Source organism: Physeter macrocephalus, unplaced genomic scaffold (genome assembly GCF_002837175.3).
Source record: "Physeter macrocephalus isolate SW-GA unplaced genomic scaffold, ASM283717v5 random_1505, whole genome shotgun sequence".
NCBI lineage: Eukaryota > Metazoa > Chordata > Mammalia > Artiodactyla > Physeteridae > Physeter > Physeter macrocephalus.
The window spans coordinates 964-25,000 of NW_021146451.1; the positions used below are offsets into that span (position 1 = coordinate 964).

Genomic DNA, 24,037 nt, shown 5'->3' on the forward strand with positions numbered 1-24,037 from the left:
CCTCATCTCACGTCACATGGCTAGCAAGTGCAGAGCAGGGGCAGTGAATCTCAAGAACGGATTTGGGACTTCCACTCTTCTCTGCCCCTGCACTCTAGTCACCCTGGCTTTCCTTCATGCTCACACCTGCCCCAGGGCCTTTGTACGTGCCTGTCTTGCTGACTAAAGCAGCCTTCCTTCCCTCCTGGCTTAGCTGAACCTTGCTGTTCCTAAGGATCTCAGCTCAGCCATCGCTTCCACAGGGAAGTCTTCCCTCCCCTCCTGGACCAGGTTATGTCTGTCTCTCATGGCCTCTGCACTCTCCCTTCTGGAACACATCCAAGTTGTCAGTGTATGTGTAGCTGTGTGGTAATTTGTGAAATGTCTGATTGCCTCCATTAGACTCTAAACTTCTTGAGGAGGTAAACACTGTGCCATTCACTCAATCCAACAAACATTTATTAAATTCTGTTACATGCACAATTTCCTGGTGTTATAGGGCTAAACAGATGAGTAGAATACTATTTTATTGAAGCTCTTTTTTTTTTTTTTTTTTTTGGCTGTGTTGGGTCTTCGTTGCTGTGCACGGGCTTTCTCTAGCTGCAGCGAGTGGGGTCTACTCTTCGTTGTGCGTGGGCTTCTCATCGCGGTGGTTTCTCTTCGCGGTGGTTTCTCTTGTTGTGGAGCATGGGCTCTATGTGCACGGGCTTCAGTAGTTGCAGCATGTGGGCTCCATAGTTGCGGCATGCAGGTTCAGTAGTTGTGGCACCTGGGCTCAGTAGCTGTGGCATGTGGGCTCAGTAGTTGTAGCTCGCAGGCTGTAGAGCACAGGCTCAGAAGTTGTGGTGCACGGGCTTAGTTGCTCCGTGGCATGTGGGATCTTCCCGGACCAAGGATCAAACCCGTGTCACCTCAGTTGGCAGGCGGATTCTTAACCACTGAGCCACCAGGGAAGTCCTTCTTTAAACTCTTAAGGGATGGTATTAGTTATATTACCACATAACACATGCCCTAAACTTAGCATCTTAAAACAACAAGCACAGTCTGTGAGGGTCAAGAGTGCTGGCTTGGCTTAGCTGGGTACTTCTGCCTCAGAGTCTCCCACAACGCTGCAGTTGAGGTATGGGCTGCGGCTGCAGTCTCACCTGAAGGCTCGATGGGGGAGGCTCCACTTTCAGGCTCCTCCAGGTGGCTGCTGGCAGGTCCCAGGTCCTCACTGGCCAGAGACATCAGTTCCTTGTCATTGGCTACTCCCCATGGACTATGGCATAGCCTCTCCATAGGGCTACTCACAGCATGGCAGCCTGCATCCCCTGGACCGAGAGCTCCAAGAAAGAGGTTTAGCAAAAGAGGACGGCCGAGGGAATTCCCAGGTGGTCCAGTGGTTAGGACTTGGCGCTTTCACTGCCGGGGCTTGGGTTCAATCCTTGGTTGGGGAACTAAGATCCCGCAAGCCTCGCAGTGCAGCCAGAAGAAAAATAAAAAGAGGACAGCCAAGACAAGCTATAGTCATCTCGTATCTTAGTCTCCTCTTGAAAGGGGCATCCCATCACTTTACCATATTCTCTCGGTTAGAAGTGGGTCACTGGGTCTTGTCTATACTCGAGGGGAGGGGATTGCACACAGGTGTGAATACCAGCTGCCTTAGAGGCTGCCTGTCACAGGGGTTTAAATCAGGAAGGAGGCAGGACAAAGTAAGGAGACACACGTTCTACCAGGGAGTTTGCAGAAGTGTCATAGCAGGGATTTAAAGTACTTGGGGTGTCAGAAGGAGGGTGTGGCATTTTGTCTGGGGTATTTGGGAAGGCCTTCGTGAGGGTGGTCGCAGTTGAGACGGGCCCTGGGTGACTGGGTTCAGGAAGGAAAGATGAAAGAGAGGGACCCTGGTCTGCTCCCTTTTTATACCCACTTTTAATGGATTTGGTCATCTGCTTCCAACCCGTGGCAGATCAAAAGGTAGAAGTGGAAGGGAGGAGCGTGCTTTCTCTCGCAGACACTCACGCCGGCGCAGGTAGTGGCTGGCAAGTGCAGAGCAGGGGCAGTGAATCTCCAGAACGGATCTGGGACTTCTAAATGCACCACGGTCTGGCACCTTTTGTAACAGAAGCATGCCCTGGGAGCCTCTGAGGGGACTGCCCCTTTACAGGCTAGCGCTTGACCTGGAGAGGTAGTTACACGTGTGCCGTGCGTTCTGTTTAAGAAGGCAAAGGAGTGTGTAATAATTTTAGAACCTTTTACTCTAAACACACCAGTTACATTATAAAATTGGTGGTGGGACGGGGTGTGGTCCTTCAAGAAGGTGGCACCTTAGCCATCAGTCCAAATTGGATTATCAGCACGAGAAAGGCAAAGGAAGGGCATACGAACTAGATATATACATTTTAAAAATGAAAAATGTAGTATGTACTTTTGTTGTATGAACAAAACACAAAGCTACTTTCCATTTAATTCGTAAAGGAGGCAGCCGCCGTGTTTGATTTTGTTTTTACTAATTGACGAGTACGTGTGCCCTCTCGCATGGGGAGTCACGTGCAGAAGTGCAGCTCATGTCTTCAGAGCAGGGTTTTCTTTGCCTCTCGGAGAAATAGAGTTCATATCTAGGTGAGAGCGTGTCTATTTCTGGAGGCAGATGGATTAAAGCACCCACATGATAGTGGCCTGTTAGCTTTTCTGATGTTCAAAGTGAGTATCTGTGGCTTATCCCCTGTTAAGAGTGGAAAGTACTTCTCCCGTCCTTCTCACAGAGCTCAGACCCCGAGAGTCTTGATTCAGATTGACGTCTAGGCCTGGGTTTTTTTTTCCACAAAGATTCATCCATTTATTTAAGTCATCCTACAGTGTGCAGTCATGGACAGAGAAGGGCCGTAGGGGTGAGATTTGCATCCTGGTTCTGCCTCTTCCTGGTGACCTTGAACCACTTACTTCCCTTCTCTGAGTCTTCCTTGCTTCATCTGCAAGATTGGGATACCATTCCCGACCTTACAGGAATTTTGTTTGGAGTAAAATATTACATGGAAGTTAACAGATGCAATCCCTGACCCCTCTTAAGTGCTTAATTAAGCGGGGCGGCGGGGGTGTGTTTGTGTCGTTTAAAGTACAATTTAAAAAACAATGCTCTCGGGGCTTCCCTGTTGGCGCAGTGGTTGCGCGTCCGGCTGCCGATGCAGGGGAACAGGGTTCGCGCTCCGGTCTGGGAGGATCCCACATGCCGCGGAGCGGCTGGGCAATGCTCTCATAAAATTTCCCCACTATACTCTGTGATTCTGCCTTTTGAATAATTAATAACAATCCTTTAAAAGCCTGTTCCTTTACTGTCTCTCCTGTTGGACTGTCAGCTCCACTCAGGCAAGTAAATGCCTTGTTTTTTCTTACCGTGCACTTTTTGCACTTATTTTTCCTGCTTCCCTAACTTCTGTTGGATTGAGTGATTGAGCTTTCTTTATTTTGCCCCTCCCCTGCAGCCATTCATTGTGATTCACGTACTTTTAAGAAGTTTTCCTTAAGCTATGTACACGTAGCGGAGCCTAAATGTGATCATGACCCTCTGCACCACTCCCAGACACATAACCTCGGCACGCCCTAACTCTCGTCATCTTACCCAATATTATTGCCTAAGACTATAGTCTGCCTTGTGCAAAACCCCAGCCTTCCATTAGCCACTATCAGTATGATGATTTTTACAGTCAATTCTTACATTGATTTACTAACACATTCTCCACTTTCTGTGCCGGTTGCTGTTCCTTACATGTCCGTTTTTCTTTCTGAACAAGGTTTTCTTCTTCTTGAAGTGCATCCTTTTTTAGTTCTTTCAGTGAGGGCCTAAGGGTGGCAAACATTCTCTTAACTGAAAATGCCTACTCTTTACCCTTGCCTTTGAAGGGTGGTTTAGCTGGATATGGAATATGTGTTTAATGGTTATTTTCCTCAGCACCTGGAAAACGTTATGGGTCTGTTGCCAAAGCCCACTTCCTACGTGCCACCTGTGAGCCACGTGAGTATCTTAGTGGACTTAAGGGTAAGGAAGAGTGTAATTAAACGGGGCCTTCTAGTGATGGCTAACCTACCTCACCTGGGCTGTGCACGGGACTATTTTCCCACCCCTCGGCAAGGGCTAAACAAGCGAACGCTGGAGGAAGATCTGCAGAGATTTACCAGGGATTAGATGGCTCCACGCCAGGCTTCCGCGTCTGCAGCCGGTGACCCCACTGGCACCTCCTTAGCGCTCTGTGCTGCTTCCGGGATGGTGCAGGGTGTCTGGTTTGGCGTTTCATTGCTTGGTCTGGAGGTGGCGTGTGTTCAGGGGAGGCTCCCCGTGCAGGCCGAGTAGACGGACGGGCCTCGGCGCCCAGGGGTCCGCATAGGTCTGAAGGCCCCTGGCTTACAAACGGACACTCACCCCCACAAATCCGTCTCTGCCCACAGATCATGAAGGAGGTGCGGCGCGCGCTCTGCAACGCGGCCACGGATGACAGCAAACTGCTGCTCCTTAGTGCCGTGGGCAGCGTGTTCTGCAGCGGCCTGGACTACTCCTACCTAATTGGCCGGCTGTCCAGTGACCGGAGGAAGGAAAGCACCCGGATTGCGGAGGCCATCAGGTGAGCCCTGCGCACGTTCGGACACTTGGGGACCTGCCTAGGGCTGCCGCGTTTGCCACTGAAAAATACAGGCTGCTCAGGGACTTCCGTGGCCGTCCAGTGGTTAAGACTCCACGCTTCCATGGCGGGGGGCACGGGTTCCATCCCTAGCTAGGGAACTAAGATCCCGCATGCTGCGCAGTGCAGCCAGAAAAACTAATAATAATAAAAAAAATACAGACTGCTCAGTGAAATTCGAATTTCAAACAATGAAACATTTTCTAAAGCATAGGTATATCCCATCCCATGCAGTACGTGGGATATACATATACTAAAAAAATTACTTGATGTTTATCTGAAATTCAGATTTTAATTGGGCATCCAGTGTTTTCCTGCCAAAATTAGGGATGCTTTTACACTCTAGGTTATGTCCCACTTTATTCTTTTGATCAAAAAGAGATTTTATTTCTTTGTATTAAGCCAGTGTCTGGTAATGCCCAAGTATTATACACACTACTCCCACCCTCTGCCTGATGGTGAGATCTTTGCTTTTCTGGGGGTCCCTGCCTCCTGGAGCTGACATGGCTCAGCCCTGGGGAGAAGGAGGGATGTGGGGAGCTGTGTATATGCAGATCCAATGGGGTGGGGAATGTTTCCCCCACTGTCTTATTGCCTTTGGGGCAAAAAATGGGATCCTCAGGGTGACATCCAATCCCAAAGATCAGTATCTCCTCTGGGACACTGAAGGGTAGTTATTTCCCCATTCTTTATGCATTTGTCAAAAGCGAGTGAGCGTGATTTCCAGCAAGGCTGTCACGGGTCCTCCATCCTGGGAAGGGCACATACGCCCACTGCTGCATCTTATGTGGTCCTCAGACAAGCCACGGTTCAGTGATGCCTCCTGGTCCCTTGAAAAGGAGCACTTACTCTGCATGGAGTCGTGGAGCCTCGGGCCGTGTGTGAGGGATTGTCTGTGGTCTCCAGTCTCACTGGGCTCTGGCAACATCTCCCGGAAGCTGATTCCCACAGGCAAGGGAGGCTTCCAGGGGATGCAGAGCCTCCAAGAGGTGACACAGGGACGCCTGCAGATGTGAGGTTCCGAGTCCCTCTTTAGGGGGAAGCATCCCCTAGAATCTCTGCTCTAAAACCCCTGTGCACTTCCTGTGGCAGAATTCTTGCTGGAAGAGACGTGGACTACCTGAAGGCAGTTATTAGAAAAGGCGTCGTGGTTTCAGGCTGCTCTCGGGCTGCCCACGTGCAGATAGCCCAGCCGTGTACACGGCGGTTTGTTCTTTGCTCCACTCGGCTGTGTCCTTTCACAGGCACCTTGTCACATAGTGAGGGGACCAGCAGGGTCCCCCATAAGCGTCCCTCCTCATTTATGGGACTATCAGAGATGGGGCGCCTACCTCTGTGGCCTGAGCAAAGTCGTGGCTGTAGCCTTCACCTGGTTTACGAATTTCACTGGTGGCATCAGCTGGAGTCCCAAACTGGAGGAGATGCTGATCGCATGAGCTCATCTCTGGAGAAACGCAGTCAGTGGAGCTCAGACAGTTGCCATCTCATCAGGAAGGAGGGTTTCTCTTAGGCAGAGCAAAGGGAAAGGCGGCAGAGGAAGCGGAGTTTCCTAGTTCGTGGGCTGGCAGGGACCCAGGGAGATGGAGTGGGGGTGTCCCCTTGGCCACCAGTTCTCAGCCCAGTGAGCTTTTCCAAAACCCAGCTGCTCGGCGGTCCCTCCAGGAGCTTCTGAGTTAATGTGTGTGAGGTGGGGGTTTTGAAGTTCCCTTGGTGCTTCTAATATGAAGACAGGGCTGCGAACCCCCGCCCCGTACTAACCAAGAGGCTTCTGCACCTTGACTCGGCGCTCCAGAAGTTTCAGGAACACAGTGCAGAGAAACCTTCCCCAGAGACTGTTCTGCAGCTTTCCAGAGCAGCACCGTGAGCAAGGGGCTCTGTCAGTATATGAGTTCTGTCCCCACTCCTGCGGATTTTCCAGGCACGTTAACGTATTTACTGTCTGAGCAGTCTCTTGTGAAAGAACTTCATTCGCAATCTGGCGTGGCTGAGACATATTTTGGCCACAGGACCTTATCACCTGCGGACATCCCTTGCAATTCTCCTGGCACACGCACGCTCTCGGCTGGGCCACGCAGCCACAGTACCCCCAGCGGCGCTCCCTTCCCATCCTCAAAGCTTCGTAAAGAAGACATGCGCGCCCACGGCCTGGGAAGCTGCGTTCCCTCTGCAGATGTTCGCTGAATGGACTGGCAGATGTGGGAAGAGCTCAGATGACTCATTCCGAAGACGCCTCTATCCAGGATCCAAGCAAAGCTGTCCACCCAATCCTGGATGAGAGGCTGCCCTCACCTGAACTCCTCACAGGGGACGCGGTGGCCTGCTGGCGGGCTGCTGGGACAAAGAGGAATCAGATAACTTGGGTGCAATACTTGACCCGGGCCTGGCCCAGAAAGAGTGCTTAGAATAAGTGTAAAGAATTCTTTCCATTGTTACTCCTGTTACTTCCAGCCGCATGTTCTAGCTAAGCCTGGGTCTGACTGTGGAGTGGGCTTCTGGGGGTGGCCCAGGATGGTTGTCACCGTGTGTCCCTGGTGCTCACAGGCCCCATCCCGGCTGACTTGGCTCTGAACTCTAGCAGTGGGAGGGCTGCACTGTACGGCTCCGGTTAAAGGGACTGGATAACGGGGTTACAGTTGCCAAGTGCTCCGGGTGAAATCCAGACATCCCCGTGTGCAGAATTTTGCTGAGTCTCCTTCAGGCCAGGCGAGCAGATTACAGACCACTGAGAATGGAGTGAAAGCTGTGTCCACCCTCCCTAGCCGATGCGCCGACCGTGATAACGGTGGCCTGTGTGCCAGGCACTGTGCTGGTGCCCCTGGTGGACCATCACCTTTAATGCCTGTGGACACCCCACTGGCTCTCCCATTTTCCAAGAAGTAAAATGAGGTTCCAGAGACTGGGTAACTTGTCCGAGGTCTCCCCACTGGTTAGGGGCGGTGTTGAGACTTGACCCCAAGTCTTTGAGGCCCCCAAATTCCTGCTCCCTCTAGCACCTCAGCCCGGCAGCTCTAGCCGGGACTCAGGTTGAGCGGAGGGAGCAGCGAGGGCTGGTGTCAGCCTGAGGGACGCTGACGCGGGGGGAGGATGGCCAGCCACCTCCCCAGCGCAGCCCCGCCACCCAGACCAGCGTCAGCTATCTGAGCGGCAGTGTCTGTAATGCAGTATCCTGTGTGTTGTCTGGCTCCCACGTCCAGCGGGCCCTCGCGATAGAGATCTACTGCTTGAGGTGAGAGGAAAAGGGTGGGGAGAGAGGTCTGCACATCACATTTTTATAGCAAGGAACTGAATTCACGAGGCTGCTGGACTGAAACAGGGGAGCTTGGGGGTGGAGGGTCGGAGCTGAGCACAGCTGGGCCCCTTTAGCCCTCCTCGGGGTGGGGGGGGTCCTTGGTGCCCCTGCACAGAGCTCAGGGTGGAAACAATAGGGTGAAAGTCTCTTTGTCTGGAGGGGGAAGCTTCTGGAAAGTCATGAGGGCCCAGGTGAATTCTGGAAGAACTGTCGTGTGGATGGTGAAGCAGAGTGAATAGGAGTATCGGAGGGGCCCACGTAAGGGCCTCGGCAGGGAGGCGCCTTGACAGGGATGGACCCTCTTTATTGAGAATGTTCAACAGAGGCCGTGATGCGTCCTCGGGAGGCTGTGGAGGGGATTCTGCACCAAGTGGAAGATTTGGCTCCATGCCTCTTAAAGTCCTTCCCAACTCTGAGATCCAAGGTCCTGGAATCGTATGAGGGGATTTAGGAGTGGAACATCTGTTAAAAATCACCCAAACCCTGTGGTTCCAAGGACCCTGCAAGGAAGCCCAACACCTCCTGCAGACTGCAAATTGCATTTGGCGAAAAGCACTCGTCAAAACCAGTGACTGAGGCCATGAAGTTAGAAAGTCACGCCAGGAAGTGGGCCCCTGGAAAACCAGGACTCCAAAGGCCGTGGTGCCACGTCTCCCTCTGTGTAGCAGTAACCTTCTGGGATCAGCCACTGTGGGGCAGCAGTGACTGAGACACCTCACAGAGAAGCTACTCCCAGAGTCCCACAGAAGTCAGGAAATCTGACGTCTCAAGCCTGGGCGCGTACTTTCATGACAACATGGAGGTCCTAAGATACCCCCTACCCCAGTGGAGTATTAAGCAGTCTTCTCACAGTTCAATCTGATCCCAGCACATCACCACGATACCCACATCTTTTGATAAGAATTCGGGGGGAATACTATCAAACTGAGAAGGGACAGATCAGCTCGACATTTGTATTAGTTAAGTATTAGCTGCTGTAACAAATGAACCCCAAATGTATATCACAGCTCCGCTGTGATAGAAATTTACTTCACATATATGTGAACCTAGAACAGAAGTTACTGATCAGCCCATGACTATCCTCCAAGTGGTGACTCAGGAACTCAAACTCCTTCCGTCTTGCGGCTCAACAAAGGTCTTCCAAGATTGCCAAGCTTGTCTAGATGAGGGGGCTTGGGGGGCTGTGTGGTGGGAGGTTTCCTTGCATCAGGCCCGGAAGTGTGTATTTGGTTTCCACTTACATCCCATCGGCCAGCACTTGGTTACTGGGCCACAGCCAACTGCAAGGGAGGCTGGGGACCGTGTTCCAGCTGCAGCCTCAGGAAGAAGAGGGAAGGGAAACCAGGTCTGGCGAATAGCTCGTGCATCACCGCCACACATCTGCAGTCTTTGCTATCATTCTGGGAGACTGTTTACTGAGTGTTAATTCCGGTATGCATGGAGACCAAGCAGTGCCCAAGGCAGACCTGTGAGTTTCCTTAAGGAACTAAAGGGGGAGGAGAATTCAAGTAAGCAAGCAGATAATTAGGATAATTGCAAATTGTGATAGTGGTGTTTTCCAAGAACTCTCAGAAGGCCCGTGCAGCTCCTGCACAGTGAGCAGGGGTGAGAGAGACAGGAGATAAGTCTGGAGAGGTAAGCAGAGGCAGACCAAGGTCATGGTCAAGAGTTTGGATTTTATTCTTGTGAGTTCTTGTTAGTTTCCAATCTTCCACCTGAGAATAATGAGGGATGCAAGCTTTGCTAGACATCCTGGATCTTTCCTCCGTGTCCAAATGAATATTAAAATTTTAAAGACCTTAATACAGCAACTAAGGGAAAGGTGAAAAGTGTTCTAAGGCAAGGAAGTAGAGGTGATTGTAGGTGTCTCTGTTTAATATTAAAGATGCACACTGTAACCTTGCTCAACGCAGAAGGGCAGGGAGATAGCATGTCGCCTAATTCGTAGTCATGGTGGCAGATGCCTTACACCTCCAGGGGAGGCCAGCGTCCTTCCCCAATTTTGGTCAAAGCGACCCAAATGTAGAGACCCTTGTCAGCATTCTGGAACCACCCTGGGTGGGTCTGGCATGCCTTTAGGTAACTCAGAATCAGACAACCCTAGGACTGAAAGAACTCTTAAATGTCATCAGTCCCCACCTGTGCCTACCGTCTGAAGCTTGAATTCCCTCTACAGCATCGCCCAGGGTGACCGCTGGACCAAACTTGGAGCACCTCGAATAACAAGAGGTTCATCCTCTCAAAGCCACCAATTCCACCCTCGCCAGTGCCCTTAGAATGTTCCTTCTCTCCTTGAGTTCACATACCCCTCCTTGTAACACCCTCCTTTTGGTTCTGTTCAGAACCTTAACATTCAAGCGATCTTCCTTAAGGATATTTACACTTTGTCAATATCTAGGGGGTGGAAGGACAGGGTAGCCTGGTGCAGTGCTGGGACAGCGGGCATGACCTGGGGCCCTCCGGGCAAACCGTGATCACCCCGTGAGTTTCCCTCTGAAAATCTGGCGCCACGCACTAAGTGTGCCATGCCTGTGCCCGCAGCTCTGGGGCTCGGTGTCTGGGAGAATGAGACCCCTGCTGAGTACCCACTTCCCTCGTGATCTGTGGGTGCTTCTCAGCACCTGGGGAAGCTTATTTCCTCCTCGACAGAATCAAGGGTGTCCGTGGGTCTCGGCAGGCCTGCTCACCTGCTAAAGAGCGTCTTCTCTCTTCCCCAGGGACTTTGTGAAGGCCTTTATCCAGTTTAAGAAGCCCATCGTGGTGGCGATCAATGGGCCCGCACTGGGCCTGGGAGCCTCCATCCTGCCCCTCTGCGACATCGTGTGGGCCAGCGAGAAAGCCTGGTTTCAGACCCCCTACGCCACCATCCGCCTCACTCCTGCCGGCTGTTCCTCCTATACCTTCCCCCAGATCCTGGGTGTCGCACTGGTAAGCCTCCTCCTCTCTGCGGCGGGTCCCTCCCTGTGACCCATGGGTTTGGGGTCCCACAGCACCCCTCCTCTGTCCTGGGTTTAGGATACAGCCCTTCATGTGGGTAGAGTCCCGGGGGTGCTCCTGGCCTGCGGAATCTGGGGGTCGTCTCAGCTTCCTCTGCCGTCCCAGAGTTGCTGCCAGCCGGTGTCTACGCAGCAGGCCCAACAGGTGGATTGCAAGGCCATTCGGACTCTGGAGCTGGGGCTGCTTTCTGCGGCTTACCATCTCAGCAGTGGTAGGAAGATGGGGCGGCCAGGGAGCCCCGGAAGCAGGCACTTTCCCTTTTGATCTCGGCCCCTGTGCTCTGCCCGGTTCCTTCGTGGTCACAAAAATGTTAACCTTGTACAGCCTTATCGCTTTCTTTTATTTCAATCATTTCTGAAGCTCCAAGAATGTTGCTGATTGAGACGTGTTCTTCCCGACCACGTCCTGGTTGGCTCCTTCTACTGGGGTCCTTCCTCGCATTTCTCCTTCCTGAGACGGTGTTTCTGAATACGTTCAGTGACGTGTATTCGTCTTCAAACGTACAACCGCATGCATCCGCAGGCTTATTACCAACCTGACAAATTTTGCTCCTCGGGTGTGAAAGATTGTCCCCTGGGTCATCGTGACCCTCCCGTGACAGCCAGAACAAAGGGGAGGCACGTGCGCAGATCCAGAGGCTGGGAGAGCGTGACATTTCAACACCCGTCTGAGGGCGGCCAAGCCCGCAGGGCGGGAAGGGAGGGACGGGGAGGCCTGCGGACGGCAGTCAGGGAAGGGATTGGGTTGTCTGCTGTGGGAAGGAGGGAGGGCCGTGACCATCTTGCCCCAATTATCAGCGGCAGGGTCATTTGTTGGTGTCAGTGGGTGCCTGCTCTGGGCTCTGTCTGTGCCCGGGACCTTCCCCACGTTGCTGCTCCCAGACTGTGTACAACAGCCGCGCACTTCAAAGTCAGGGCAAGTTCTCGGGGGCTGGGGCGCAGAGGACACGGCAGGGCGCAGGAGGCGTTTCAGCCCTTCGTTCCTGGGCGCTGCCTGTGCACAGCCCCGGGTCACTGGGAGGGGCGCGCCTCTCTGCGTTGGGATTCTGGTCTTACTCGGGACCTTTCTGGCTGCCGGTGATGGAAACACTTTAACTGGCTTAAAGAGGGGAAGGAAGTCCAGCAGTAGAGCCTCCTTTGGGGGTGTCAGGCCCAGGAATCGCAGCGCCGGCAGGGCCCTTGTTCTCCATCCCTGCTGTCTCTCCACAGCAGCGGGTGGCCCTGGGCTCAGTGACTTAAGCCACCAGAGAGAGAGGAAGACTCTTCCCCATCCTCTCCAGCTTGGAGACCTCACAGACAGCTTTCATATCTCGGGTGGCTCATCTGCTCATGCCCGAATCAGTCATCGAGGACGGGGTATCAGCTATGAACTGTTCCCAGCCCGACACACGTCTCCTCCTGCAGCCCTGCCACCAGACGGGGGTGGGGGTGGGGGTGGGGTATTGCAGGCCGGAGCCCCTGCAGGGACATGGCTTCTTAGGGGAGTTCAGTGAAAGCTGTGGGCCCTCTGTGCAGAAAGGCGCACGTAGACACAGGCGTGTGCAAGCAGCCCCCGAAGCATCTCTGGCCCCCGGTTAAGGATGCTGCCTCTGGGAGCCGGGACAGTCGCGCACGGCAGGCGGGCTCGCGAGCAGGCCTGGAGGCGTGCCGGCTCTCAGCCTTCCCCTGCCTTTGCTTTCTCAGGCCAACGAGATGCTCTTCTGCGGGCGGAAGCTCACTGCCCAGGAGGCGTGCAGCAGAGGCCTGGTGTCACAGGTCTTCTGGCCAACCACGTTCAGCCAGGAGGTCATGCTGCGGGTCAAGGAGATGGCCTCCTGCAGCGCGGTGGTGAGTTCCCGAGTCTCTGTGTCCTGTCCTTGCAGTAGACGCACGTTACAGGTGAGGGCAGCGAGGCCGGAAGGGAGTGACTGACTTGCCAAAGGTCACGCGGGGAGTACGTGATTTAACAGACGCCGCCTCTCGGTGCTGGGAGCTTAAATCCAGAGGGAAAACCTCACAGAAGAGATTTATACCCTGGGGTAGAAGGGTTGCCTTTAGAGAAAGTCCTAAACATGCACGAAAATACAAATCATCTGTGGTTTTCAAAGAAATGGGAAGCAAAGGCGAATAAGGACAGAGGGTGTGAAGCCGGTTGAGAGACGAGAAAAAGCGGTTTCCGCTGTCCTGGTACCTCATTTCTCCTGCCTGTCCAGTGCTCGGCACATGTAAACGGTCCGACTCTGAAGGCACCGTGAAAAACAGATAAATAAATAACACCTGCGCGGAGACGCCGGGTTTTAATTGTGTCGATTTTATCTCATCCGAGTCGCTCTGAGCGCTGCCTGGAAATTCCCTGTTGAAGGTGGAGGAAGGGCCGAGAGGGAACTGAGGACGGTGCTCTGGGGGCAGCAGGCCCGGACGCTTTCCGTGCTTCAGCGTCACAGGGGTGCTGGGCTGGATTGCGGGGCTGACCCGTGACCGCCCCTTTCCTTCTCGCTGTCTACCCCGAGCCTGCACCCAGCTGCCCCTCCCCTCTTGATATGCCTCATCAGCCTTTACTGGGCACATACCGTGTGTCAGCTCTGCCCCCCGGAAGCCTGTTGGTCCCAGTGACGGTGGCAGGGTGGGGATGGTACAGCCTTGTTGGGCCAAGCACTCTGCTCATCCCTTTGTGTGAATTCTCTTTTAATCTTCCTGATGCTTCTGGTGACCAACTCGTCCCACTTTGCCTGAGACTCTCCTGGTTTTAGCACCAAAAATCTCGAGTCCCAGGAAACCCCGTGAGCCTGGGCAAACGGGGATGACTGGTGACATAGGGGCAGCTGCACAGAGAGGTGGGTGGGCGTTCTCAGCGGAGCACGTGGTGTGAGTGAGGCCACCCAAGTCCAAAACCCTGCGCGGAGTTCAGGCAGCGGCTCCTGGTGGTGTGAGCGAGTGCGGGGCCTGGTGGAGGATGATGAGACTGAAAAGGCAGTGGGGAGAAAGGCCCCCAGGCTCCACTGAGGAGTTTGGTCTCTGGGCAGTGGAGGCGCTCAGATGAAGCCGGCTTTTGAAGAAATACTGCAAGGAAACCTGTCCTCCCCACAGGTATGAATTCAGGAGCTTGGGGGTGATTCACCTGAGATGGGAATCTGCCCCACGGCCCCAGGGGATGGTGTTCTTGGGAGCAATTCTTGGAAGGAAAGAGGCACCCTTGGTCTGCCAGCCCTTTCTCACCACCCATTCGCCTCCAGCCCAAGCTGAGGGATAAGATCACTGCCCCTTTCCAGCCTGCTTGAGCAAGGGAGCTCTCGTCTTGCTTTTTTCTGTTGGAAAGTGCTTTGTGAGACTGAGGACCGAAGCCTCCAGGTCCACAGAGGATGGCGGAGGCCAGCGGAAGGATGCTCGGACGCTCGGCTTCCGGCTATGCCTCTGCCAGACTGAGGCAGCGTGGAGCCTGCAGAATCAGCCAGGCGTTGGCAGGGCACGCCCGTCAGGCGGCTCGGGGCACCTTCACTTCCTGAGCTCACATCTTTCATCTGTAATGTAGAGATGACTACCTAGTTGTGCAGATAACTTGAGGAAGAAATAAAAGAATGCAGGAGAAGTGCCTATCGTAGAGCCGATCGGCTAACAGTGGTTATAGTGGCATTGTTATTCTTATCACTGTGCTTGCCACCATCGTTCTTACTCATGATTATGATTATGATTACTATTATTACCGTGATTGCTACTATATTACTAATATCAGCCATTATCACCACTATAATACTATAGTGTTATTGCTACCACTGGCATTACTGTTATTGTTGCTATAATACTATGGTGGTGTTACCATTATTACTACCACTAACATTACTGTTATCGCTGTAATACTATAGCATTACTATTGTTATCACTATTATTGCTCATTACTGCAATTACTGCAATTGTTATTACTGCTACAATGATTGCTACTTTTATTATTACTTTTATTACTACTACTCTTAACTACTAAGCCCGAACAGGGGGCATTGCTGTCAGGGTGGGTCCCATGGATACTTTGACAACCGTTAGTTCATTTCATTATCTTACCCTGTGATCCCAGCCATTCTTGGGTTAGGTAGCATGGGGAAGTGAAAGCAGTATTTCTCAAACTTTTTCATGACATCCATAGAAAGTGGGTCTGAGTATATGTCAGTGTCACGCCTGCAGTTGGGGTTAATGCGGGTCCCACTCAGCCATCCCAAGGTCTGAGGGCTCGACATCTCAGCATGCCTGCGATCCATTCCTGGCCGTTGCCAAGGGCAGAGGCCTGGGAAGCCCCGGACCAGAGGAGGCAACCTCCCCTGGCTTTGGACTTTAGGAGGTTAAGTGCATCCTTCTGGAGCAGAGTCCCTGGCGCCAGGCTAAGGAGGCTTGTGTGTTTCCCTCCAGGTGCTGGAGGAGTCGAAATGCCTCGTCCGGAGCTTCCTGAAGTCGGTGCTTGAAGATGTGAACGAGAAAGAATGCCTCATGCTCAAACAGCTCTGGGGTTCCTCCAAAGGCCTGGATTCCCTGTTCAGCTACCTGCAGGACAAGATTTATGAAGTCTGAGGGCCCAGTGCTCAAGGGCAGCTGACTTCCAGCTCTGCCCTGTGTTTCAGAAATCAGAGCACAGTGTATTCCCGCCCAAGGAGCCTGTCAAGGTGTCTCTCTATGCCTAGGGTCGTGTCCATTTCCTCGTGTCCTTTGGTTGCTCCTCATTGGTTTGGTTTTGTGTAACGATGGGAAACGCCGCATACTTGGCCTCCCCCGTGTCCCCACCCCAACTGGCTGGAGGGCTGTCGAGGGCTGTATCTTCCCAGTCCTCTGCCAGGTGCCCTTGTCCTCTCCCCACTTGCTGAAATGCACCATCCTGGTCCAGGAAGGGGAAGACCCGTTTCCCCATCCTTCTGACTCAGGCTGCGTCTACACAGTGCCTCTGATTTGGGAACTTGGCTGCCACGGCTCTGTCCGGTTAAGTACAGATCCAGTGACAGGGGGCGGCCAATCCTAGGGAATTTCTAGACCCAGGAGCAGAACGATTGTGTAGATCCAGCCTCGGTCTCCTCTCTGATGCAAATCTGCGTGACGTTTAGGGCTTGGTCTTAAAACCCAGTTGAGTGATTTACAAACCCAGATATTGTACACTTAGGAGCATTTTGTTAAATATATATTTTTAAAACAGTGTAAGTGGAAATTCTGATAATTTATGTGTATTATATGTAAAGCTAGTTTTGCAAACACATAACTAGTAGGAAAATGGTTTTTTTTAACCCGACTTATTTAATTTATTTATTTTTGTTTACATATTATGATATCTGTTGTTCACACAGATATTATTTTCATACTGCCCTGGACCAAATCCCATACGAGGTTCATGCCGTTTGGTGCATTCTAGCAAGGAACCATGTAGAAATAAAATTCAGAGAGATGAAAACGGGATTTCTGTGAATAAAAGGAATAGCTCTGCCCCAGATTTCCTGCGTGTAAAACAGTTCTATGACAATTGAATACTTGCTCTTAGGAGAAATCATGGAAGAGTTTTCTCTTCACTCTGCCCCCTTTGAGGAGGCAAAGGGGCTTCCCGCCTGAATGGTCCTGGGCGTTGCGTATTGTTGAGGGAGACTTTTTTCTCTGGGGCAAAGGGCTCCACTTGGATTTCAGAGTCCCGTTCCTCCATGTGGGCGGTGATGTCTGGTTCGGGCCTTCCAGGGAGGTGGGGAAGAGCCCCCACTCTGAGCTGTCAGGAGAGGGTCTGAATCTTTCCAGAAGCCCAGGCACTCCATCTTTTTGCAGGTTGTTTGCTCCCGTCAGGGGGCGGTAACCAGGGATGAGGCCTCCTGTCCCAGGGCGCGTGGGCCGCAGGGGGGCCCCAGCATTTGTATTCAGACCATCAGCCCAAAGTCCCTGGATCAGCTATGGTAGAAGGAGGGGTTTTGGTTTGGCGTTTTGGTTTTGGTTGGAGAGGAGAAGGTAAACATCAGAGTTCAAGCAGAGAAGTGACAGGACCACGTTCTGTATGAGGGTCAAGCACCAGAGAAAGTTAGGTTCCCAGAGTGGCGGGATGTTTTCATTGCCATCACAAACCCCGCCCCCCGCCAGGTGTCCTCAAGGACCTCTACTCACCCGTCTCCTACTCCCTTTGTTAGTCCCCACCCCAGCTTGACGCTTCCTCAGAGAAGGTTGAGTGGAGCCCTGAGAGTTAGGCACAGCCGGGGAAGGGGAGGCCGGCTGAGGGGAGGGAGGGTCGTTGTTACAGTTGTCTCTCCCTTTCTGGTCCTCTTCCCTCCTCTGAAGGCAGCTGGATGCACTGGACTGCGCAGGTGGAGCGGACTCTTGGCCCTGAGCTTTGTGTTTCGGAGAACAGGTGGACTGTCTATAGCAGAACTAGAGACGCAGGCCTTTAAACTGTGAACCTGAGTTACCTGGATTCTCCATCCTCCACAGGGTCTTGGTTCCCTCTGTTGAAAGCCTCTCTCCTTCTGAGTTTCCCCATGACTTCCCGAGGGTCAGGGAAGAGGACATGTCTCACTTTCTTCTCGCTTCGGCCGGGGGACAGCCACCCTGGCTGAATCCAGCCAGAGGAAGATGGGGCTGAAGTCCTGGGTACCCTCCCCTTGCTCCATGGGGGTTCCTGTAGGAACTGCAGACCTAGACGATGGGGAGTTTCTACAGGGAAACACCTGCTTTTGCCCAAATACCTCTTGTCACATCTGAATTTGCGTTTGCCTTTCCCTTTGAGACCAAAGGCCCTAGACAACCTCACCCTTGACAGATAACTCCTCAAGCATCACTAAGTCATCTAAAGAAAGAGCACTTCGTTTTCTTTTTACCTTCTAGGGGCAGCCACGCTCAACGTCTCTAGAAGCAGTGTTAGGATTCTCGTTGGAATGGAAGAGGATGTTTGGCAATTCCTTTTGCTCAGTGCCCATCTTTGTTCCCTGCTGAAAAAACCAGAAGTGTTTTAGCTTTGAACTAAAACATAGCTTTGGATCATCAAATCTAAACTTCTAAACACCTCAAGGATCTCTGATGATGAGGTAGGAATGTGAAACCGTCACTAAGGTGGAATGCCTGGTGTTAACCTGTAGGTTCCGTGTGTAACAGGAGGTGTTTTACAAGACAGTCTGTGTTGCGGTTGTTTCCATACAGTCAGTTCTAGGAGGATGTTCCACAAATTGGGCAAAACTCAGTTACGTCTGTTCGCTACAGGGTAGAGACCAAACCACTGAATTTTTCACTTTCTGGCTAGTTGTTTTGATAATGTGTAGATGAGATCCAGGAAACTTCCAGCTGATCGACCTGGGTTGGAATTTGCCAGACCTGTTGTTGTGTCAGGGTTTAACCTCATAGCTTTCTTGAGACAGGGTCCACTTTTTGTCTTCTACCCCAGGACCTTCTCTCCACCCATAGGATCCTTTCTCTCTTCTCTCTACTCTGCTTTGCCCCCTCCCCACCCAGGCGGTCACATCCCAGAGCTTGGGCGGGTTCTTGGAGGAGTCATGCTTGGTCTTGGTAGCCCCATCCCAGAATTACCTTTGGGGTTGGAAGAAGAGCTGTGGCGGGAACATGAGGGTACTTCTTTAGCCGAGGAGCCTTCTGGACAATCCACTCTTTGCCATCCTGTTAGCCACGCGTTAGAACTCTCCTCTCCTCCAACCGCTGGTGAAGAGCATCCAGCATCTTGCAGCGGAACATTTACGTTAACAGCCTTGTTCCAGGAGGGAGGACTTTTTGGAGAACTTTGCTAAGATGATCAGAGCTCCTCACCATTTGGAAGCCTCAGCCTAAGGTAGATATACCCATATGTCCCTTCCTGCTCTGAAATAATGTCTGTGGGTGAAGACCATCACAAGTGACCCTCTTGGAATGAAATTGGATAGCAGAGAAAGTAGTAGAGAATTGATTTTAAATGTTACTCTTGTTTGGTGTAAAGTAAACTAGGAAATGTTCTCTCTGAAGCATGAAAATATGTTTTTCCCATATGAAGTTTAGTATGAGGATGGAAAAATGATAGTCACAGTAGACTTTGGTCCATGCAACTGTATCTCCACGTTTAAGAAATAGCCTTGACTGGATGCTGAATTGCGTTTCCCATTATTCGTTGTTGGTTTAAAAAATTTTGTAAACTTTTCTTAATTTGAAAGTTAGTCGCATTCATGTAATTTTCCAATCTAGTTTCTGTGGAAATTTTTTTAACAAAGAGAAACAAATAGAAACATCTTCAGATCTTCCTAAGTGAATATTTAAAACGCAGAATTGCTTCCCTTCTGTGTTTCTGTATTCAGATACTTAGATCTGTTGTATATAGTAGTTTAGACATCCTCACTAATATACACGGTATTTAAGACTCTAAATGAGATTTCTTAAGTATTTTATTTTATTCTCTGTAAATGGTTTTGTATAATCTTTAAAAATCTACACTTTGCCTTTGTAGATATTTAACGGAAACCATTTGGGGGTTGTCTTGCATGTATATTTTTGTTGTAGATAAGTGTTGCTTAGTTATTTCTGCAGATTTTGGTTGAAATGCTTACAGACTTTAATACAATATATATTTTCAGAATATAAACTTTTATATTTCTGTGGTAAGTTAGGATATGCGTTTTAGGCAATCTTTTCCATTAATATCCCTTGTTCTTTCTGGTTTGGTGCCAATGGTTTTTTGTTTTTTGTTTTCCATTAGAATCTAGTGCTCTTAAATTGTTAGAGAGCCGGTTAATTTTCTTTTTCTCAAAGTGATTGAGTTTGAAGTATAGTTTGAAAATGTACTGAATTTGTGAATAAGCCTTACCATTAGGATCAGTAAATTTTCCAGCCTTTGCAACTACATATGTAGTTGAAGATCTCCCCAGAAATTCTCACTGTGTGCCAGTTGATGGAGTTTGTGAACAGAGCCTTAAGCTTGTTGCAAAAAAAAAAAAAAAAAAAAAAAAAAACAAACAAAAAAAAAGGTAATACGGGTTGTTTCTTCCAAGTAGCGTAAGCCACGTGGATGGACTCTGTGCAGTCTGTACGCCATGGCTAATCTGGAGAGTTTGGTTGAGTTGGTGGCGGCAGGGGCCAGATAGACACCTTGGTGATCGTCTTCGGTCACACGAAGAGACCACGGACAGGTGTTCTGGAGCCACCTTCGCACTATTCACGTGGTGTAGATGTGGTCACAGGGAGGGCTGCTGGTCCATCGTTTGTTTTGAACCAGTGGCATCTTCTGCTCCTGACCTCGGTGGTTGACTCCAGGTTCCTTGCAGGTGACCTGGAAACGTCCAGTCTGGCTGTGGTCGGCACTCCTTGAGAGAGGTTAACAAAGTTTACGTTGCGAGTCTTACTGTGTAGACAATCTGAAGTCGCTTTCAGTTACCTAATCTGCATTCCCACGTGTCCTGAGTGTCTCATCAGTGAACTAGGTGCGTTAAGCCATACTGAACCTGGGCTTAGCAGGGCACAGGCAAACTAGATGCACAACGTGCACACCAGCTGAGCCAGTCTACCCGGGGCTGTTTGAATGGCGTGTAAGTCACGGAGCTCCCTGGCGGTGTGTCCCCTGTGTCTGGGATCTGATAAAACCAACTAAAATTTGGAACTTAAATTTTTTTTTCTTTTAATTATGATTCTTTTCAGTTGGCCCTGCTTACCCTACTGGTTCTCCTTACCAGGGCTTTAAAGATGATCTTGAGACCAGGGCCGTAGAATAGCTAAAGTCAGGTTATTTGGTTCATCCCAAATACGTGTTCATAAAGTCACCGTATCTCCCGTTAGGATGGAGATGTGCTTCAAATATTTGCAGTGTGTGTGTCAATCAGAGAAACTGACATCTGGTTTTAAGCTTCGGCTCCGGCATCTCTGTGGGTTGACCACGCCTCATTGGCCCAGCACCTGGCCTCACGGTGGTGCCCCTTAAGGGGACTCTGGGAAGTCTGGAGGGTGTGGAGTTTTCCGTCTAGTATTTAATGTGTCCCTGTGCCGTTTGTCCCAGCTTGAAGTCGTTTGCTGATGTCCATGCTGACAGGATTGTGAAAATACTGCCTTCGATCAGACCAAGGACCAAAGAATTCCATTATTCCAGCACAGTATGAGTTTCATAGATTGTGGGCACATCTAGGCAGAGATGTACATGCTTTATGGCACAGAGAAAGTGCTCCCATCCACCGACCTCCCGCTCCCCCTGGCTGGCCCCACAGAAGGATCTGTCGTCACCTTGAGAAGGCTCTGAAAGGTGAGCTTCTCGGATTGAAATGCACTCTCTCAGGCTGGTGTTTCTGCTGTGTAGTCCCAGCCTTTATCCATATCAGTACCATAGTAGAGAGTGGAGGGCTGGCCTTCGTCAGGTTATCTGAGCAGTGTGGACTGCTCCATCTGAATAGAAGCCTCCAACGTGAGCTCTTCAGATGTGTCTACACTGAGCAGAGGGATCCTGCAGTTGCTAAATGTCCACCTGCTTTTTGTTCTCCATCAACCCATTCCACTTCCTGTTTAGCCCAAGAAGGATTTGCTTCACTTCTCACACTAGGTGATGCTCCATCTTCATCCATGATGAAATCATTTCATCCATTAACCGGTTGAGAAATGATTGATACCGAAGAAGTGGGATTCTAGTGGTAAGGCTTATTACCAAACCTCTGATAATGAAGCAGGCTACCAAAAATGTATCCAGCCTACCCTGGGAGTGTTCGGATTTGATCATGGATCTAGCACACACACCAAAATCCAAGGAGACCTTTGCAAACTAGGCTACTCGTTTTCTTTCGCCAGGTTATCATGGGAGAGTCTTTAACTAGTTCTGAATATCTGTAAGTATGAGTAATTCATAGACTTATAAAGCAGGTACAGCTGCCCCTTTCTCACCATGCTGTAAATATTCCCTGAGACTGGGTGCAGTACGGAGGGGTAATGATCTTCTGATTTATCAAATGCTGACTGTCTAGAGCAAATTGTACACTCTCTTTGTGAATGGTCCTGTAACGTGTATGAACACATTTCTGGGTGCCTTAGAAGTTGTATTTTTCATGTGTGCTAATATGCAGTATTTATACATTGTGAGAAGCTGCTTTGAATAAAAAGGTTGAAACTTCGTCTGCGTTTGCTTGTGTTCTCCCTTTGGCAGCCTGCACATAAGGTTCACAAACAGGTTCGGTGGTTTCTGAACAGAGAAGTTTCTGGGGCCTGCAGGGCGTTGCGACATCTGAGGCTTCTAAGTTGTGTCTGGGTTCCTAAGGAGCAGAGACGCCCTCACCCACGTCGGCCTTGAGGCTTCGAGTTATTCAGGCCGGTGGTTGATCGGGAGGGCACAGGTACTGTTTGTCAGAAGGTTGATAGGAGCGCTCACCCCTTCTCTGGTATACCTGGAATGTTTCTTTGCACAGGGACCCCTCCTCGCTCAAGATAGACCTCCACAGAGCTTGGTTTTGTACAATCCCAGTGGCCGCCCGTGGCTAACGACCGTATTTGTCACTGAGGAATGACGCAGAATCCTTTCTCGCTGCCTCGGTCATCACAGCGTGGCTCTTAGGAAAGACGCACTGCCGAGGACGCCTGGCTCCGGAGACGACGTGGAGGCTGCAGGAAAGAGGAAGAAGGAGTCTTTCGGGGGCTCGTGGCAGCAGGGAGTTCTGGGAAAGGGATTTGCACGAGGTCCCATCTACCTGTCCGTCCATCCAGCAGCAGTACTGAGCCCCCTGCTCTGCCTTGGGCTGCGACAGGTGCCGAAAGGCACAGATGACTCAGACAGTCCCCGTCGTGCAGAAGCTTGGGGTCCAAGAATGTGAGAAAGGCGTGTAATCCCGCCGTGATTCTCAGAGCGTCCACAGCGCGGTACCAGAGAGAACACGTTACACGATCGTGAACGCCTGCAGAGTCTAGAAGACCGTGCAGCGTGAACTGTTCATCTTCCCTCGGGTCCCCTTTCTGTCGGCGTGGGCCCGCCAGCCTTGCAGGAACTTCCCCGTGCTGGTCCTCTTTCCTTTCCGTGTCTCTTGTTCTTGGTGTCACCGGTGTCGTCTTGTGTGCCTGTTTACCCTTTCTCTGAGGTCCTGACTCCATCCCGAGTAGTCAAGGTCAAACCTGGGAAGGCCTTTGCTCCGGACTGCTTCTGGTCGTTCTAGGAGACTGGTTGAGGCCTTTCAGACGTTTCCGAGTGTAGCATCTATAAGACAAACCCTTCTTCCTTTAACTGTCTCTCACAGGCTAACACTGGTGTGATATGATACTGAAAGAAGCCCTTGCCCAATCGTGAGAGGAAGTGGGCTGAGGCTCCTATCTGGTTAGACACATCAACGATTAAGTGAGTCACCAATATATTGAATAAGCAGTAACGGAGTATAATCCCAGAAGCAACTTTATTTTGTCTCTCACTGTCCCTTTCAGTCGACTTAACGGAATAGTCCTGACCTCACCCTAGATGACAGCACAGGTAGGCTGTAGGACCTTTCCAATAAATAATGTAAAGTCACAAACACAGTATCAATTCTGTAGTCAAAGATGTTCCATTTAAGCATCAGTGCTTCCGACTTCATTCAAGACTTCACTCATTCTTGCTGACTCTCATTTCTTTTTCTGGTTGGATTAGGGAGAGCTGGAAAGATTTTATAAGGACCAAATGGTGCTGTTGTCACATGGGGGCTTTCCTTCTCTCGGCCTCATAGACTCTCAGGGAACTCATACGGGGTTCTTGGTGACCTCTTCAGTTGATGGTGGCCAGTCTCTTATAACTGCCAAGTAAACTCTATATCATCAGCCCATCACTCCCTCTTCGGTCCCTAGGAGTCCGGTGGTCCACGGCCAGCTTCGTCAGTTGAGGTCTGTTTGTCCCTTCAGGGTAAGATGATCCCCGTGTCAGCCCTTTGCCACTCCTGGACCGCATGTGGCTCAGGGAAGCATTCATGCAACCTCAGTCCGCACAGATCAGGGCGTGCAATCTAACTTCCAAACAGGAGCTACTGCCTCACTGGCGTACTAACTAGTCAACCAGTTGGCCTCTTATTTGCTGAATTTCTCAGGCATGAGTCTACTGTGTCCCCTAAGTTTTAGGGGGTACATATAAATCGCTAAAGCCTCATTCTCCTTTGACTTCAGATGAAAGGGAGGTAGGTGGGAGGGTGTGGGAAGGCGTGGCTGGGACTGACTTGTGCTTTAAGATTTCGCTCTGTGGCTGTGGGCAAAAG

The 24,037-nt window shown here is 51.0% G+C and overlaps 1 protein-coding gene across 2 annotated transcripts; it reads left to right on the plus strand.

Annotated features, from left to right (window-relative positions):
* The first annotated feature begins 4,211 nt into the window (after positions 1-4,211).
* Positions 4,212-21,948, plus strand: LOC102993618 (chromodomain Y-like protein 2). Of its 2 annotated transcripts, XR_003678829.2 has the most exons (5): positions 4,332-4,574; positions 10,638-10,848; positions 12,600-12,743; positions 15,291-17,917; positions 18,508-21,948. XR_003678829.2 is itself a non-coding variant. In XM_028486669.2 (4 exons), the coding sequence occupies exons 1-4, from the start codon at positions 4,405-4,407 to the stop codon at positions 15,447-15,449; spliced, it is 684 nt and encodes a 227-aa protein (XP_028342470.1). In that variant the 5' UTR covers positions 4,212-4,404; the 3' UTR covers positions 15,450-21,948. The 2 variants fall into 2 exon arrangements, 1 of the variants encoding a protein (XP_028342470.1); XM_028486669.2 differs by having other exon boundaries at positions 4,212-4,574; positions 15,291-21,948.
* The last annotated feature ends 2,089 nt before the right edge of the window (positions 21,949-24,037 follow it).

What these genes read in the sequence shown, in the direction of transcription:
- LOC102993618 (XM_028486669.2), top strand. Translation starts at nt 4,405, where the DNA reads ATGAAGGAGGTGCGGCGCGCGCTCTGCAACGCGGCCACGGATGACAGC. An exon ending in CGGATTGCGGAGGCCATCAG is followed by an intron (nt 4,575 to 10,637) that starts GTGAGCCCTGCG and finishes TCTCTTCCCCAG; the next exon opens with GGACTTTGTGAAGGCCTTTA. An exon ending in TGGCCTCCTGCAGCGCGGTG is followed by an intron (nt 12,744 to 15,290) that starts GTGAGTTCCCGA and finishes GTTTCCCTCCAG; the next exon opens with GTGCTGGAGGAGTCGAAATG.